The 17,272-nt window shown below is 36.6% G+C and overlaps 2 protein-coding genes and 1 long non-coding RNA gene across 4 annotated transcripts; 1 reads left to right on the top strand and 2 right to left on the bottom strand.

Annotated features, from left to right (window-relative positions):
* Positions 1-35: 35 nt before the first annotated feature.
* fgl1b (fibrinogen like 1B) lies at positions 36-3,213 on the bottom strand. Of its 2 annotated transcripts, none has more exons than XM_067397962.1 (7): positions 3,076-3,213; positions 1,801-2,032; positions 1,327-1,486; positions 1,111-1,208; positions 940-1,028; positions 623-813; positions 36-537 (listed from the first exon to the last, which is right to left on the bottom strand). In XM_067397962.1, the coding sequence occupies exons 2-7, from the start codon at positions 1,976-1,978 to the stop codon at positions 354-356; spliced, it is 900 nt and encodes a 299-aa protein (XP_067254063.1). In that variant the 5' UTR covers positions 1,979-2,032; positions 3,076-3,213; the 3' UTR covers positions 36-353. The 2 variants fall into 2 exon arrangements, with proteins under 2 accessions (XP_067254063.1, XP_067254062.1); XM_067397961.1 differs by lacking the exon at positions 3,076-3,213 and adding an exon at positions 2,125-2,945.
* On the top strand, positions 3,103-15,998 carry tpte (transmembrane phosphatase with tensin homology). Its single transcript, XM_067397958.1, has 20 exons — positions 3,103-3,256; positions 3,394-3,471; positions 3,624-3,700; positions 3,976-4,053; positions 4,132-4,179; positions 4,339-4,500; positions 4,870-4,989; positions 5,084-5,183; positions 8,047-8,110; positions 8,309-8,373; positions 8,493-8,553; positions 8,688-8,769; positions 8,895-8,983; positions 9,066-9,127; positions 9,210-9,290; positions 9,398-9,503; positions 15,095-15,192; positions 15,394-15,489; positions 15,581-15,651; positions 15,759-15,998. The coding sequence occupies exons 3-20, from the start codon at positions 3,651-3,653 to the stop codon at positions 15,859-15,861; spliced, it is 1,536 nt and encodes a 511-aa protein (XP_067254059.1). The 5' UTR covers positions 3,103-3,256; positions 3,394-3,471; positions 3,624-3,650; the 3' UTR covers positions 15,862-15,998.
* On the bottom strand, positions 10,191-15,087 carry LOC137028761 (uncharacterized). Its single transcript, XR_010896195.1, has 2 exons — positions 12,565-15,087; positions 10,191-12,098 (listed from the first exon to the last, which is right to left on the bottom strand). It is a non-coding gene; the product is annotated as an uncharacterized lncRNA (long non-coding RNA).
* Positions 15,999-17,272: the final 1,274 nt, after the last annotated feature.

Raw genomic sequence — 17,272 nt, 5'->3', positions numbered from 1 at the left:
ATACATAATCTCAATCAAGACTTTCAGTATGTTTAGATGCTGCTTTATTATGGTACAGATATTTTGTACCAGGAGTGTTATATGAATGCATGCATGATTATATTTACACTTTTACACAGAATAATATAGTATTTTGATTAATATCAAATCACAATCACAATATTTTGTACAGATAAGCCCATGTACTCATTGAATCGACCGAGATCAGTTACTTCCTTTGTCCCAATGAGATCCTTTCTTGCTTTATGGCAGTCCCGTGGTTAACAGAAAAGTTTAATAAACTACATTAAATCTTATAGTTAATACACTGTAAAACACACAAATGTGCATGATGAGAGTGTTCAGCTGCCTTGCTACTCAATGGGTCCTCCTCCACTCCCTACATTGTCCATGTAGGAGCTGGGTCGGACCTTCATGGCTGTGTGTCTGAGAGAGTACCACAGTCCTCTCCATGTGCTCCAAACCACACCATTATCATATTTGGCTTTGTACTCTCCACCTCTGTAAAACCTCCCATTAAGATTGGCAGCATGACACCTGTAATTGAGCAACAGGTAACATTAAACAGGGTGTTTAGTGTACAAAATGCTGTACATAAAATTCAGAAAGCACTCAGCATCACCTGTTATACCACCAGCCTCCCCTGTTCTCAACAGCACAGCTTCCCTGCAGGTAGCGATCGTGATCTTGGTCCCGGGTGCTGAATTGCATGCCATTATGAGAGGCTGACCATTGCTCCACCATATTGGCTCCTCCAGACAGGGCATCTCCTGCCTGACCACTGTACATGCCGTAATGCAGCCTATATTTATCCTGAGGATAGAGGAGGAATGATTTGAGCATGTGATGGAATAGGAGACTTTTCATCCCTATGAATTTCTTCACAAAAACTGTGAGGCTGAAATTAAAGTATTAATGGTAGAACAAAAATCAACTTACTTTTTCATCCGATACTCTGAAGTTGTCGTACATGGCGTAAGATCTCCCTCCTTTCCAGTCCATCAGTTCAATTTTCATCGTATGTTCACCTAAAGAGGATTTAGAAAATAGTATTGTAGAGCAGAAAAGCAGAAGTGATAAACTCATGCCTTGTAAATTCATGCCTCTTACCATCGCTGAGCAGGGCATGAATATGATCATTGCCAAGCCAGAATTCATCTTTACTTGACTGGAAATTACCAAATCCATTTTTATAATCTTCCCACTTTCTGTGAAATGATAGAATTGTGATTTGACCATCATAGGTGTAAATGTAAGAACAAAAAACATTCAGCAAAAACATTCATTATTACATAGCCATTGAATATGACTGTGGATTAGACCTACCTGTCGAAATCAACTTTCCCATTTATCCGTTTCTGAATCACAGTCCAGCCCCCACCATCATCCATATCACAGTACACAAGGAACGGTTCAAATGACGGTTTGGATTTAATCCTGTAGAATCCACTTCTTGGTTTTAGTCTGTCATATAACTCAGAACAATCTATTGGACATATAAATTAAAGAAGAATTAATAAAATGATTGGCTTTCTTCCATCAAACACATATTATTGAAGCTATAACCCTCTGTTTATCACAAAGTATAAGGCATGTACTTTTCTGTTCCATCTGTACATCAGTTTAACCCCAGCAATAACACTAAAAATAAATTGCAAGAAATTCAGAAAAATGGACATGAGACCCCAAAATATGTTATTAACTTAACAATTTGTTCATAATCAGTTCCCATAAAATAATGAAAAGGTTTAATTATGAATAGCCATGTGTATTGGTTTCTTATAAGAGTGTAAAAATTACCTTTGTCATGAACTAATAATGAGCCTCCAGTACTTGGTAGGGTTGGTGAAGGTTCAGTGTTGTTTTCAGAGGTCTTGTCTTCCAGTGATAGTTCCAGGTTGGGAACCAGCCTGAATCGACGGTGAGCACGCAGATGCATAACTTTCCATTCCCCAATCAACAATTTATTTTTCAGCATACGAATCTCTTCCTTCAGCTTTGATACCTCAGCTATTTGGCATTCTTCCTCTGCCTTGAAAAATAGACAACATGGCTCAACATTTTATAGGTTATTTAATGTCGAGATACTGTAGTGCAAACATTATGGTCAAAGAGTGAACTTACTGTGATTTGAAGTGATGTAAGAGCTTGAAACACCAAGATAAAAAACAGCCGTGGCATGATCATCTATTAATATTCTTTTAGTTTATTAAATATAAATGTATACAGAACGTGGCGTTCTTTCCTCTTCCAGATTATGTGTCAATGAAATGCCCTCCAGACTTTCAATTCTAATATTTATAGGCGCTGTTGGTTCCGCATGGTCCACATTAGGCTAGTCTGTTCTCTGGGTGAGAATGATGCTGCATCTTCCCCCATTCCACACATACCAGAAGCAGCAATGTAACAATTTTGTTTTCTTGATCATTTATGTGGAATTTCTGTTCCACATAAAAGACAATCTTTAATGTTATGATTAAACTGGGATACTTTTAAGACAGGCTATACTTATTATAGTGCTTTTGAGGCTTTACATTTAAGAATTCTGTATGTGTTCTACGCAAGAAATAGTAATATATGTGTTTGGAAAGACATGAGGGCGAGTAAATAATAAAACTGACGGAATTGTAATTTTTGGATGTTCCTTAATTTATACAGACGGCTTTTATGGCGTTTAACTTTTAATTAAATCATTACTTCGTCGTTTTACAAAGCTGATTTCACACAAAAATGTCCCCAAAGGACCTATGTTGTTGTGGCGATCTGGCGCCCAAGAAATAGAAGGAAAAAAACAAAACAGAGTCGACACGACAGTAGAAGCACGCGCGTGTGCGCGCGCACACACATTTTAATTAAACCCATATTTTAATAACACTACGAAGTTTTGTAATATCTAAGTGAGCCCTTTTGTTTTTCTATCACCTTTTCCGCTCGTCCACCTTGATTTTGTGTGATTGTTAACTTGTAAAACGCATGAGGAAGTTAAAAAACCGCTACGTCCGCAGCAAGAGTGAAAAAGGGGCGGTGTGAAATGAATGTGAATGTGGATGGAAGAATAAGAAAACTACTGCTAACCTTTGAACCTCCTTCCTTTGTTATCGCAGAAAATCACGGGACAGTCACTGCTCGTAAAGACAATCATGGAGACATGAGACAGAAAGACTATTTGAGGAATATGTGACTGTTCAGAGAGCAGAAAAACTGCGAGTCAAGCAAAGGGAAGGAAAACAGTTTTCCCGGATGCGCTTTCTGTCTGGTTTGTATCGGTTTTCCCAATTCTGGCATTCCTTTGCTATGATATTGTTCATATCGGTACAAACAATTGCTTGTTATATTTCACTATGCGGATTTAATTTGAGGCTTCATGGTTGATTTAGAAACCTTGTGTTGCAGAAAACTTGTGATTCATGGGATATTAATCAGAAAAATCTCTTAATCCACATCTGAAACCTTAAATTTGGGCTCTCTAAGGTAAGTACATATTTTGTCATGTTTTTGTTAGTTAGACCTGTCTGCTTTAGTTCTTAATGTAATCTGATTGATTATTCACGTTTGTTGACTATATTCCAGCTTTAACTAAATTAAAGTTCCTTTACAATGTTTGATTTCTTGGACTTTTTCAGATAGAAACTCTGAACTTTCCTGTAAAAATGACATCTGTGCATTTTAACCCTGGGTTAGATTCCAAGGAAGTTAATGGGTAAGTGAATAACATTCAATTAAAGTTACTAACACTTAACCAGAATCATGACCTTTACTCCACCAACTTTAAATGGGTAATTCAACACTACTCACAGCTCCCAAAATCACATGATTTGTTTACCAAATGATCAGAGACTTTTTTTCCCCCAATACATTTTATTGTATTTATCAACACATTTTTTTTTGTAAAAATGTATTTATCAATACAATTTTAAAAAGATGATTCAAACAGTATGTTGTATTGTTTTTTACTATATTTCTATGTTGGAGCAGTAATGGGGTGAAAGAAGAGGCAGAGGTGCAGATCGATGATGGAAAGGAAGAGAGTGAGGATCCAGACACCATGTACCAGTAAGTAAGCTTCTAATTTGTTGGCAATCTTGAGATTAATGTTCTTATGTCTCATTCTGTTTTTGATTTATTTTGCAGTCGTGTCCGGAAAATTATAGCTCCTTTTGTGATGTCCTTTGGTTTTCGGTGAGTGGGATCATTTTATTTCAGAGTGTCACATAAAGAGGCTTCCAGGACCTATAAAATCCTATAATAATGTACTTGTGATCTTTTTTACTTTATCCCTAAAAATAGTTTTTAGACTGTTTTAATAATATAACAGGCAACTTCTGTTCTCATTTGCAGTGTTTTTGGCCTAGTACTGATCATCGTAGACATTATTCTGGTCATTGTGGACTTGTCCCTCTCCAACAAGAGTCGTGATGTTGGAAGTGCACTGGAGGCTGTTTCTCTTGTCATTTCCTTCTTTTTCCTTATTGATGTGCTGCTTCGCGTCTATGTGGAGGGGTTAGTAGTTTTTTCTAAATAATTTTGCAAACGTTTAGTCAGCACTTTCATTATGCATCACTTTATCTGAACATCATTTACAAAATGCGTAAGGCTTACAACAACCAATAGTCACTCATGACAGGAAACGATCTACAGGAAACACATTTCCTGGCACTTTCTGTTTTTCCAAAAATGAGTTTTTATCTCGCTGGAACAATTTCCTAGTACTCAAGCACAAAAATAATTTAAGTAATCCACAAGCTCTGCATTAATAATGATTATATACGAGTGTTATCAAAACCTGGTGCAAAGGTACAATTTTACATATTCAGGATCTATTCTATAGCAGTCTTTGATAAACTATTTATAAATCATCTTCTTTTTCAGATTCAAGGTGTATTTCAGCTCAAAACTGAACATAATAGATGCTTGTATTGTGGCCATTACCCTGGTGGTCACCATGATCTATGCATTCTCTGATCTCTCAGGAGCCAGCCTGATTCCCAGGTACAGCAGATTTAATGGAAAGCAGTCATGTTTGATGCTCACTTTTCATCCAATATTATATAAATGTAACAATGTTAATATCATGTGTTTGCAGGGTGGTCACGTTCCTGAGATCTCTGAGGATATTGATTCTGGTACGTATCTTCAGACTGGCATCTCAGAAGAAAGAGCTTGAAAAGGTCACAAGGAGAATGGTGAGTGACATAAACGCAAAGAAAATGGTCTCATTTTTTCAATCAGATTTTGTGATTGTCTGTCTGTTTCTATCCGTTTATGTCCATTTATATAGGCTATACTTGACATTCCCCTTTTATTCTTTTTAATCCGTTTGAACTATTTTCCCCCCACTAGTGTTTTGTTTGTTGTTTAAAAAAAAAGAAAAAAAAGTTGCCAGCCCCCACCAGCATTTTTGACCATTTTCACAAAATGTTCATGGCCCACAGAATAATGAATAATTGAACATGCAGTATATCAAAAGAAAAAACAGAGCCTCTGCTTTTAAACAACAACAACAAAGATTTTGTTCTAGGTTTATGCATTCTTTTTTTTATCAACACTTGAATTTGGGGCAAGTTTCATTTAAAAAAAAAAAAAAAGCTGAGAAAATTGCTTTTTTTCTCTCTCTCCCAAAGTGTACAACATGCATAAGCAATGCTTTTATCGCGTGTATCTGCTACTTTTATTGCCTGTGTTTTGATCTGGAGAGTCTCTACTTTTTCAGAAGTTGTGTAATAGCGCCCCCTACCAACATCAAAAGTAAGAAAATTCCGTCAATGACAGGGAGTTAAAATTAGTGCCCCAATTATGCTATTTAAAGGTTCCCAATTTGGTCGTATCGGTGTTTCGTCCAGATGGATCTGCCGTTTTGAGAGCCTGAAACCGCTATTTTTTTAATCTGGGTCCCAGAGTGGATAAATCTGGAAACGACACCCTTGCGTTTTCATGTCTACAGCCAATCTGTATATTTTGTGAAACTATTATATCATCACCCCACGTCTCGACCCTAGTCAGACACCGCTATGGCCCTGTCCCAAATGGCACACTCCGGACTTGTGGACTTCCTCAGAGTCCACACTTTGGTGACGTCATGTAGTGCAGACCTATAGGGCCCTTGGCGCGAGTCCACGAGGGCGCATTGAGAGGTATTTTTGGGACAGACTCGATCGTCACGCCGGAAATAACGGTCTGGTTGTTTTTTGACAGGAGCTGCAGGTTCGGGGAATATGCTGCCTATTGTTGTTGTTGTTTTTACCATTTTACCTCTCCATACAGAGCCGAATAAACTGAAAGATCATCTCATCAGTCCCTTTCTTAGATAAATATCACAAATATCTTATACAAATATTATAATATTTAGCATTGAGAACAGGTTTCTTTTGTTTTGCAACATATCTCCATGTCAACTACACAGCCTGCTTTTGCTTAATATATACATGCTTATTTAAATAATGTATACAGTTGTAATAATACATAATGTTCCATTTGAACTAAGATTACAATTTTAACACATAATAAACATGTGTGTGAGTTTCAGATGATTTTACAGGTTTAAATATAAATACTAGGTTTACATATGACTCCGTAAAGCCCTGAAATTCGGTTCTATTTATTTAATGAATCGTAATGCGATCATATTATTAAACGTGCCATTATTATGTTTGAGATATTAACCACTGGTCAATGACCATAATGTTTGTATAAACTGTAGGTAACAACTGGTAAAATGTACACCTAGGTCATAAAAACCGTAATGATACCTACACTTAAATATTTTCTTCTCATCCATGTCATCAATTTCCTCCCATCCATTGTCTGATTGGCCTTTCGCAAGGATTCCTGGGTAGTTAAAGTGTGCGGAGCCTGCATCTATGCGGGCTTCGCTGAAGACCGCTTCAAGGGTACAAAGGGGGCGCTGCTGAGCACACTTCAGAGCATTAAAATGCTGAATGGGACGGCCTACGGACTCGTAGACTTGGCGAGCACGTGCAATTTAAGTCCACGAGACCGAAAGTCCACATGAAGTGCGCCATTTGGGACAGGGCCTATGTCCCATGTTCCAAGTCTTCTTCTCTGTGTACCTCTGTGGCAGAATTACAGCTCCACATATTGGTCTGGCATGTATACTACATCGTTTTGAGTCAGTTTCAGTGGTTTCATGTGTACGCAGATGTTTCTTAAAGAGGATCTTTTCGTCGACTGAGAAACCAAAGACTGTTACTGAGTTTTTGAAATGAGCGCATGCGTAAGAACAGCCCCCCTCCTTCACAGCTGATTTCGAGGGAACGCCTCCCAAAACTCGTGCACGAGTATTGGAACACGAGTGTTTACCACCGGCATTCGCTGTATCGTGTTAGTGGATTCATTATGTCGGACTCACCGCAGGCAACTCATAATCTGCAGTTGTTACTCCTGTCTCCTGACAAAAACATTGCATGCGGCGCCTGTGGAGTGTGGAAAGTTACTGGAGCGCGCAGCCGCGCTTGACTCTCACAAGGAACGTCACGGCAGTGATTTCAAGCCAGAGGGCCAACGATTGGCTGATGTTTTTAAGGCCCTACCTCGTGCACAGATGATGTATATTAATATTATTACTTCCAGTGCACCTAATAAATAGTCTTTTATCAGTTAGTAAAGACAGTTTCAAGTAATATTGCAAAAATGTATAAAACAAAACATCCTTTTTAGCACCTTTAAGATGAAGCCGTATATGGATTTATTTATTTATTTATTTATTTTTTAGAACGAGGAAAAAAAAAGATTTGTGTGGATGTGGCCTTAGTTTTGAAGGTCTCCAACTATTGGTTTACATACATCCAAAAACACTTTAATTTTTTGCAGCATCATGTCTTTTCTCACAGTCTCTGAAACTGTTCAATAAAGGATTCAGCCTCTCTAAACCCCTCCTTTTTGACAGCAGCTTCTGCTCTGATTAGTCACATTATCACTTACAGCGCATGACCGAAACCAAACGCCCATTACCATATACATTTCCGGGCAATTTAAACTTATTGTTTGAAATTTTCTACATAAATAAACTTAACATAATAATTTCCACAGGTGTCCGAGAACAAAAGACGGTACCAAAAAGATGGGTTTGATCTTGACCTCACATATGTCACAGGTTTGGTTGCTTTTTATTTTAGTCAGCAGAAATCTAGTCATTTCTTCTTAGTGTTTTTTTTTTTTTTTGTCTCTGGTTATTTACTTTGCATCAGATCTACCTTTTTAAATTCATTGGACACATAAAAATAACATTAAAATCAAGTAATTTCCAAAACCAAAGTGATTTTGTCATTGATAGTGTCTTATCTCTCTTCAGAAAGAGTCATTGCCATGTCTTTTCCATCTTCTGGGAAGCAGGCGCTCTATAGGAACCCTATCAGAGTAAGTTACCAACATTTAACACAAATGTTTAAGAACATTTTAATTGGATGTAAAAGATTTCAGATGTTTTAATTGTTCTAAAAACATTGTATGATCAATATGTGAATGACACATTTTAGGAGGTCGCTAGATTCCTGGATACCAAACATCTGGATCACTACAAGGTGTTTAATCTCTGTAGTGAGTAGATGCTTCTCTTTATGAATTACATCAGATTATTTTACCGTGATTACCAGTAAAGTTAACCTCAGATCATTTCCTTTGTTTCTAAAAGGCATGATAACAATGTTGGCTAATCTGATTTCTTGTTTCAGGTGAGAAGGGTTACGATCCACAGTTCTTTCACTACCGAGTGGAGCGTGTTATGATAGATGACCATAACGTGCCATCACTCGAGTAAGAAAGCTCACCACAACTGAACATCAGAACATGTTGCTGACGTGGCAAATCTAGTTTTCAGAAAGAATGTTGTCATGAATCTCTAGAAGAGGTGGATTGATCTCTGTCTGTTCTCCTGTCAGTGATATGCTGCGGTACACAGCCTGTGTTAGGGAGTGGATGGCGGCAGACTCTAGGAATGTGATTGCCATCCATTGCAAAGGAGGAAAAGGTCTGGTTTTTTATGGTGTTTCAATGCTGTATGTAAATACAGTCTATCTGAAATGTTAAATGGATTGGATTTTGTTCAAAAGGGCGGACTGGGACGATGGTGTGCACATGGCTTATCGACAGCGACCAGTTTGAGAGTGCGCAGGTACAATCTGGTCATGAATGTTGATGTGTAGAGCCTTTCTCATCCAAGACTATATTCAAATTTTATTTAAACCATCTTACAGGAGAGCTTGGACTACTTTGGTGAGAGACGGACTGATAAAAGCATGAGTTCGAAGTTCCAGGGCGTTGAAACTCCCTCTCAGGTGAGTGAAACTGTATTAGAAGCCAATTTGGATCCAGCAAATGTATATAATCATCCTGTTGTTTTAAATTGATATATGTCCTGTTTTTTTTTTTTTTATACTTGTAGAGCAGGTATGTTGGTTATTATGAGATCATGAAGAATCAATACAACCGTCAGCTACCACCCCAGAAGAGCCTGAAGATAAAGAGCATTCGAATCCACTCCATTGCAGGTCAGACACAGCCATCGTGCATATATATGTATAATGTGTGTGTGTATATGTGTATCACACGTCATTTTATAATACTTTATAATGCTATTTATAAAAAAAATAAAATAAATCAGTCATGACAACTCTCGGGATAGTTTGTAAAGCATTTTATAAATGTAAATAGAATGTTTTGATTTGGTCTTGGTGGACTAGATCTGCTACGCTGCTGCTGAGCATGACTTGCTTCTGCTGAATGCTCAGAACATAAAATTACAGGAAATGCTGCTGCTAGACAGGGGAGACCCCCTGTAGTAGATCTAGGCAGGGTGAGGGCAAGAGTAAGAATTTGCACAGTGCAGAGATTGCATTCATTTGGATGTGTTGTGGTTATAAAGGGAAATGGTAATGGTCACATAAAATTGATTGGCTGTGAATGTTAGTCAAGTCAAGTCAAATTTATTTATATAGCGCTTTTTACAATTGGTAATTGTTTCAAAGCAGCATTACATATTAGAAGCACAGAAAAAAGAGAAGTGGTTAAAAAATAAGCTGTACAAGCAAGCGTGGTAATATGTAACATATACAAGATGGTGCTACATTAAGCCAATGTCGGCTGACTCCCAGGGGTGGAAAAAACCCCCTAGGAGAAAAACCCAGCATGCTAACACTGGGGAAAAAAGTCCTAGGAGGGAAAAAACCCCTTGGAAGATATATATATATATATATATATATATATATGTAAATGGATATGAAGATCAAAATCTGAATTACACATTTTTATTATAAAGATTAAAAATAGATTATATATAAATATATGTAAGCGGATACAGAGATTTAAAATCTGAATTATAGATGCAGCCAGAACTGGATCTGTAGGCCCATAGTCTCCTGGGCTACGTTGTAGTCAGGTCCAGACACAGGTTCTCCATCTGATCTGGATACGGCCTGGATCCAGCACCCGGCAAACCTCAGGATAAGCAGAGAGACTGATATTAGCGTAGATGCCATTCTTATTCTGATGTACAGGTATATCTAGTGTTATAGGAAATGTTCTCGGTTCTGGCCGACCTAATTATTGCTACATTAAATGTTACATTAAACAAACCAATCAGAATGCAAATAGAGTTTCATGGCTAAACTATTCACCTTATTCCGCCACGCCCGTTTTTAATTCTCCGCTCTTCCGCATTTTGTCATCCGACTTCCGCTGAACTGACTCGGCACATCCGGTAGCTAGATCAGTAATTAAAAGATTGTTTATAGCAAGCTATAACTTTAGAGAAATGACAAATAACGTTAATGCAGTAAATGTTTCAAATTGGGAGCACGGAGAAAACTTTATACAACGATCAGATCAGTCTCATATCGTCACTGTTAACGGCCGTAACTGGTAGACGATATGAAGAAGTGGCCAGAGTAAACCATGGGACTGCCAGGAGTCGATGAAGCAGCATGTAGAGGGTGTGGGTGAAGACGACTGGAATTATTTTAAATCAGTTTTGTTAAAGATAACTTTGTGATTTGTATTTTAAAAAATGTGTAATTTAATAAGTTGTAATAAAATCAGGCTTAAGTGTTTGTTGTTATCAGGAAGCTAGACACCTTTTACTGACCTTCATGTAGAGATAATGTTTCACCATTTAATTTTCATATGCAATAAACCAAGATAGAATTAATTTGCAAACTTGACATGACTTATTCTATTTAAATCAGAAATAATCCCTTTAAATTGTAAGAGCTCACATTATATGGTTTTATTAAAAAGATACTGACAGCTAACATCTGGCCACATTGTAAAGATAAAAAAAAAAACATCACATATGATCATATTGTAAAGGTTTATAGAAATATCTACATACACTATTTACACTGATTAGTTAAAGCAAAACCACAGCACAGACAAACATACCTAAAATCAACATTTATTCATCCTCTACATCAGAAATTATGTTGCTCAGAAGGGTAAAATGGGCAAATTCTCTAAATGATCAATTTTAGGGGTGAGGTTAATTTGAAAGAAAGGATTTTGAAGATTTTCCGTCATATGACCCATGTACATTAGCAATGCGCCTGGTGTTGGTGGTGTCAGAGAGTTGCGTGTGTCTCTTGGTGAATGCTGGAATGACAAGTTTCACCTTCCTTTGATAGTCAACAGTGTTTTGATCTGTCTGCATTGACACCATTGTATGCGAACTGAACTTGGCTGGATGATGACATCACTGTTTACTCCAGTGCTGATATAGATAAATTATCATCCTGATATGACCACCCTATACCACCCTAATGATCACCCTGCAATAAATTACGACGCAGCTCCATCAGAGTCGTCAGGAGCTGATCCCAAGTGTGTAGCTGGAAGCTGTTGGTGTATATATTGGTAAGGTGCTCGGCGACTGAATGAATGGTGGTCGTTTCTCAGCAGAGTTGTGTACAATGGCGCCAGCTCAACGCATTTCATTCTCATATCAGATGTAGGAGGCTTCAGATTGAGATGTGATTTTGAAGTGTAGTTGTGGTCAAAGACAGATGGATCCTCCCAGTGTGTTTCTGCATCACAGTTCAGGGTATGTGGATGTGATCATCCTCACAGTTGATCACTGACGCTCATCGATGCATCTGTGGAAATAATATAACCATACATTTTTTTTTTTACATTAGTAATTATTGATCATGAGAATTAATATAAGATTGCACTCATACTTTAACAGAACATTGTGAGAGAGATGCATTAAAAACGAGACAGTATATACACAATCTCTAACTCTAGTGTTAATAGTTAGGTCAATATCAATATGAGAGATGTAGCTAGCTGGCCTGCTATCACCTGCAATCTATATAAATTACAGGAATAATGTAAGTTACTTAAGCTATTATTAAACTATAATGTACCACAATCCTATCTTAAATATGTAACTTACCATTGTACTATCTTACATATGAAATATATAGGTGGCAATTGTAATAATGCAAGATACGTTGTATTTTGTGAACTGCTCTTTACTGATCTTAACTGTATTCATAGAAGGGACTTCACAAATCTAACGTTAGGTTAACATGTACATGGCTAGCTAAGTTAGCTTACCTGAATCTGACAACCTGTTCAGCATCCGCCGTGACTTATTTACCGGAACATCGTTGCCGAGCCATTTCTCGGGGAAAGGGTGTTTGTCAGTCGGCCTCCCGTCCATGAAATGGTACGAACACACATAAGTGCGCTTGGGTGGTCACTTCAAGTTTAGCGCCTTCAGCCATTGCCTCAGGTGCTCCTCGTCTTAAGGTAGTGGGTGTAAATTGTAAAGTGCACCACAACACTCGGACCGCTTCACATTGTATTCGTAACATCGTTGATGCCGTTTCAACTGTTCTCTCTTCTTAATCTAATTGTTATGACAGCCACTAACTGAGCATATAATACTCATCTACCGTTACAGCTATAGGATTACCGCTAGCGACTACTAGTTTAGGTCCCTCAACCGGAAGTAAGATGACAAAATGAACGTAATGGCGCCACCCTTGTTGTCGCGGAAAATAAGGTGAATACAATGTCTGTCTGTCTATCTACAGCAGTGGTTTTCATTAAAACCATGGAACCCACATTTTTCTATGGTCATTAGGCCACAACCCAATTTCTTTGAAAACTGACCTAAAAATTAAAAATATATGTATGTAAAAATGGTTGACACACACACACAAGTACCGTCCCACTTTACTTAAAGGGATACTTCACCTAAAAATTTTATCATCATTTACTCACCCTCAAGTTTATGTTCTGCTGTACACAAAGGAAGATATTTGGAAGAATGTTTGTAACCAAGCAGAGGGGGGAAAAATACTATGGTAGTCAATGGGGTCTGAGATCTGCTTGGTTAACAAACATTCTTCCAAATATCTTCCTTTGTGAATAGCAGAACAAAGAAATGTGTACAGGTTTGGAACAACTTGAGGGTGAGTAATAAATGATGACAGAATTTTCATTTTTGGGTGAACTATCCCTTTAACACACATATGACTAATACTGATAAATAAACAGTATATGGTAAGGCTATTAAATGGCAGTCCCAAACTAGTTTTTGTTAATACAGTAAAGCTAGTAAGTCAGTTTGAGCCACCACAGTTGTGGTGATAACACACAGTGAAAATTAATAGGTATTTTGAGGTTATGGAAATGACAGTTACCATGGCAAATACACAATACTAACATGAACTGTTAATGAAAGATATGGAAGCTGCTCTTGAATAGAATGAACATCATACCTGCATGCAGAAAATGCATGCAGCTAGCACACAAAGTACAAGTTATGTAAATTATTGGTACTTTTTGGTAAATTTATGACTTATTAATTAATACCGTAATTATGATGTTGTATGCTCGGAATTTATTTTGCTCTTCATATAGTGAAGTGATATACAGCATGCGCCTCCGCATTTGCACATGCAATTGAAGAGTGCAGGCCACGCACACAGTATAATGTCTCAGAGGTCACGAAAGGTAGTTTAAAAGGTAGAAAGAGAGACTTTTCATTTGTAACATGCAGTGTTGGGTATAATTAATTACTAAGTAATCTAATTTCTGTAATTTATTTACTTTTCCATTGAAATAAGGGATTATTTTTTCTGTAGTTTAATTAGTTACTTCTGATGTAATTGCATTAAATACTGTATAGACTATAGAACAATTCTATATAAAACAATAGTGGACTTCAGAATTTTATATTAAAATGTATTTTTATGTAAACTTCTCCCTTTAAATACTCAAGAATAATTCATGCAACTGTATAATGTTTATTTGAAAGAATCAAAAGTGCAGTTTCTAACTGGTCGAGGTTGATATGGGATTTAGAAAGTAAAAAATAATCAAATACTTTTTAGAGAGAGTAATTAGTCCATAATCTAATTACACTGTTGAAGATGATGTAATCAGTAACTAGTAATTGATTACTTTTTTAGATTAACTTACCCAATACCGGTAACAAGTTATGAAAATAAGAATAATGATGCTGACATATAGCCTGACAACATCTCATCTGACCACAGATACTGAATCAGGACAATGTGTTTTTCTCAGGCACGCACTTAATCTGCGTCTGACAGAAGAGTCAACAGCTTTCATGCACGATTGAGGAAAAAAAACATGTTGTAGTTGTTTCTTTGACTGCACACTCTGCCAGTTGAGAGAAACTGATCTACAGTATATAAAATAATAACATATATTGAATATGAAATAATATATTGAATTTGAATATAAAATATTATATATAGTGCTGACAAACGATTAATCGCATCCAAAAAAAGTTTTTTTACATAATGTGTGCACATTAAGCGATTAATCGTGATTGTTTGACAGCACTAATATCATATATTGAATTTGAATATATAAAAATAATCAAATCAATATATTCATATATTAAATGTGTGTGTCTATATATGTAAAATGATATATGTATAATTATATATATTATCATATATTGTAATTTTACATATTGCATATATTTTTATTAATATTAAACAATATTTTAATGCTACACAACTTGAATTCAGTAAATATTAAGTAAACAAAGCAAAAACCATTGTATAAAAGCAGTGTAATTTCCACATGACTGGTTGTTGTTCAGGTGTTGGGAAGGGTAATGGCAGTGACCTTAAGGTGAAGATCACAGTGAAGCGAGAGCTCGTCTTCCAGTGTGTTTGTGACAAACAGCAGAACTGTACAGTAAGTATGTATTGATGATTGATGTGTTGAATGAATTCATGTTTCTGTTCTCTACAGTAGGCTCCAAGGGTAAAGCTAGCAACTTGTGGCATACTAAACACTTACCTATGCACAATTCTTTGTAGGTTTCTATAATAGCTATCTTTCATTTCAGTCTGATCGTCCTGTCGTGTGTGTGTGTGTGTGTTTTGTTTTTTTCAGGTGTTTCCTGACACTGGTAATAATGCAGTGGTCATCAGTTTACAGGAAGGGCCTGTCGTGACTGGAGATGTGAAGGTCATGTTTGAGTCCAGTGCTGTAAGCCTCCACTATTTTTAGTATTTAATTGACCCATGTATTTTATGGAGTGCTATTGGCTTGAACTTAAACCCTTTTTCTCTCTGTCCAGGGTCTGCCAAAGGGTTACGAGGACTGTCCGTTCTATTTTTGGTTTAACACCTCTTTTGTTGAGAACAACAGGTGGTTTTTTTTTTCTTTTTTGTCAGTAGTTATGGGAATTTGTTTTTGTATTTTTTGTCCTTCGAGAGCTCACTGAAATCTTTTGCGTTGATGTTTTTGTGTTATAGGCTGTATCTCTCGAGGGAGGAGCTGGACAATCCACACAAATCTAAGACCTGGGACATCTATAAGGAAGACTTCGGAGTGACAGTGTTATTCACAGACCCTTGAGGAGAACATTCTCTGACATTGGATGTGTTCACCATTTTTGTAGTTTCTTGTGAGAGGTGTACTTAAGAAAACCTACAAGCTAAAGCCAATGTAAACACTCCACATCAACCTACAGATTTTTGAGATTTGAATGTGAATGCAATTTTTGTTTAAAAAAAAAAAAAAAAAAAAAAAAAAAAGCTCATTTATTTATTTTTTTTTTTTTTAAGTTTTTACTGTGGTTCTATTTGTTTGACTGAAGTTTAAAATTCTTTGAAGAGAATAATATCAAACACGTACATGGAAAAACATGGGGAAAAAAAAACGTATTACTTATTTCTTGAGTTTACATGCTGTCATTAGGAACTACATACCGACCCCTAGTGGTTCTGTCCTGCACTGCATCCAGATGTTGGGGAATCTGATATGAGAGGGAAACGTTATAGGTTTAAATAGAAAATATCCTTTTCTGGTTTGGGAAAGTTGTAAATGATTTAGAATAATTTTATTGAAGAAAGAAAAAAAAAAAGAGTTACAGTAGCCTTAAGAATTGTACATTTTACAGTTTCAACAGGGTTGTAAATTGAATGACAACTCAAATCACTTACTGCATGTGGATTAATTCAAAATAATGAGAACCAGTCAAATATACACTTTAGCCTATACATTAGGCTATGTAAAAGTTGGGGGTTAGTAATATGTTTTCGAAACAACAGCTGAATGAGCTCACTCACCGCCATCACTAGACTCATACTCAAACACCTGGGGCCTAATGTAACCGTGTAACCAGCTGTGGGGAATCAGAAAATAATTCCAGTGAATTGTTGACCACCTCCGTTTGTACACGGGAATCGTTCGTCCCGCTGGCTGCATGACACTATGGCGAAGGAGTGGGCGTCCTGGCTGCCTGAGGAAGCCCTGAAGACGATACGGTAAAGTACTGATGGAAAGACTACACTCTTAGAAGAAAAGGTTCTATATAGAACCTTAAAAGGTTCTATATAGAACCTTAAAAGGTTTTATCAGGCGCTACGTATTTGGAACCCCTAAAAGGTTCTATACAGAACCCTTTTTAAGGGTTCAATGAAAAGAACCCTTTAGGGTTCTTTGTTGCCAGGAAAAAAGGTTCTATATAGAACCTTTTATGGGTTCATTTTATTGATTTAGTTTTTAATTTATTTTAATTAAATCTTATGAATTATATATTACTTTATCACTAGAAAAACTTAAATACCTATAGGCATAACACAACAAAATAATATAATCATTTAAGACATTTTTATTAGCATTTACAATGACACAAGCAATATAAAACAATGCAATTCATAGAGCGATAGTTAGAAGACTTAACATAAATGTTTCTAAAAAATTGAACTAAAAGACTAGCTAGTAGAATTTTTTTTTTAAATTCATGAGCGTTAAATGATAACTT

Source organism: Chanodichthys erythropterus, chromosome 10 (assembly GCF_024489055.1).
Source record: "Chanodichthys erythropterus isolate Z2021 chromosome 10, ASM2448905v1, whole genome shotgun sequence".
Classification (NCBI taxonomy): Eukaryota; Metazoa; Chordata; class Actinopteri; order Cypriniformes; family Xenocyprididae; genus Chanodichthys; species Chanodichthys erythropterus.
Note: the sequence above shows the minus strand (reverse complement) of the source record. Positions and strands in the feature narration are given on the sequence as shown.

Bases quoted from the DNA above. Each gene is read 5' to 3' on its own strand.
- tpte (XM_067397958.1), top strand. From the start codon at position 3,651: ATGACATCTGTGCATTTTAACCCTGGGTTAGATTCCAAGGAAGTTAAT. The intron at 4,990-5,083 runs GTACAGCAGATT...ATGTGTTTGCAG, and splicing joins GGAGCCAGCCTGATTCCCAG to GGTGGTCACGTTCCTGAGAT. The intron at 9,291-9,397 runs GTGAGTGAAACT...TTATACTTGTAG, and splicing joins GCGTTGAAACTCCCTCTCAG to AGCAGGTATGTTGGTTATTA.
- fgl1b (XM_067397961.1), bottom strand. From the start codon at position 2,187: ATGATCATGCCACGGCTGTTTTTTATCTTGGTGTTTCAAGCTCTTACA. The intron at 2,033-2,124 runs GTAAGTTCACTC...CTATTTTTCAAG, and splicing joins TTACATCACTTCAAATCACA to GCAGAGGAAGAATGCCAAAT. The intron at 1,209-1,326 runs GTAGGTCTAATC...ATCATTTCACAG, and splicing joins GGGAAAGTTGATTTCGACAG to AAAGTGGGAAGATTATAAAA.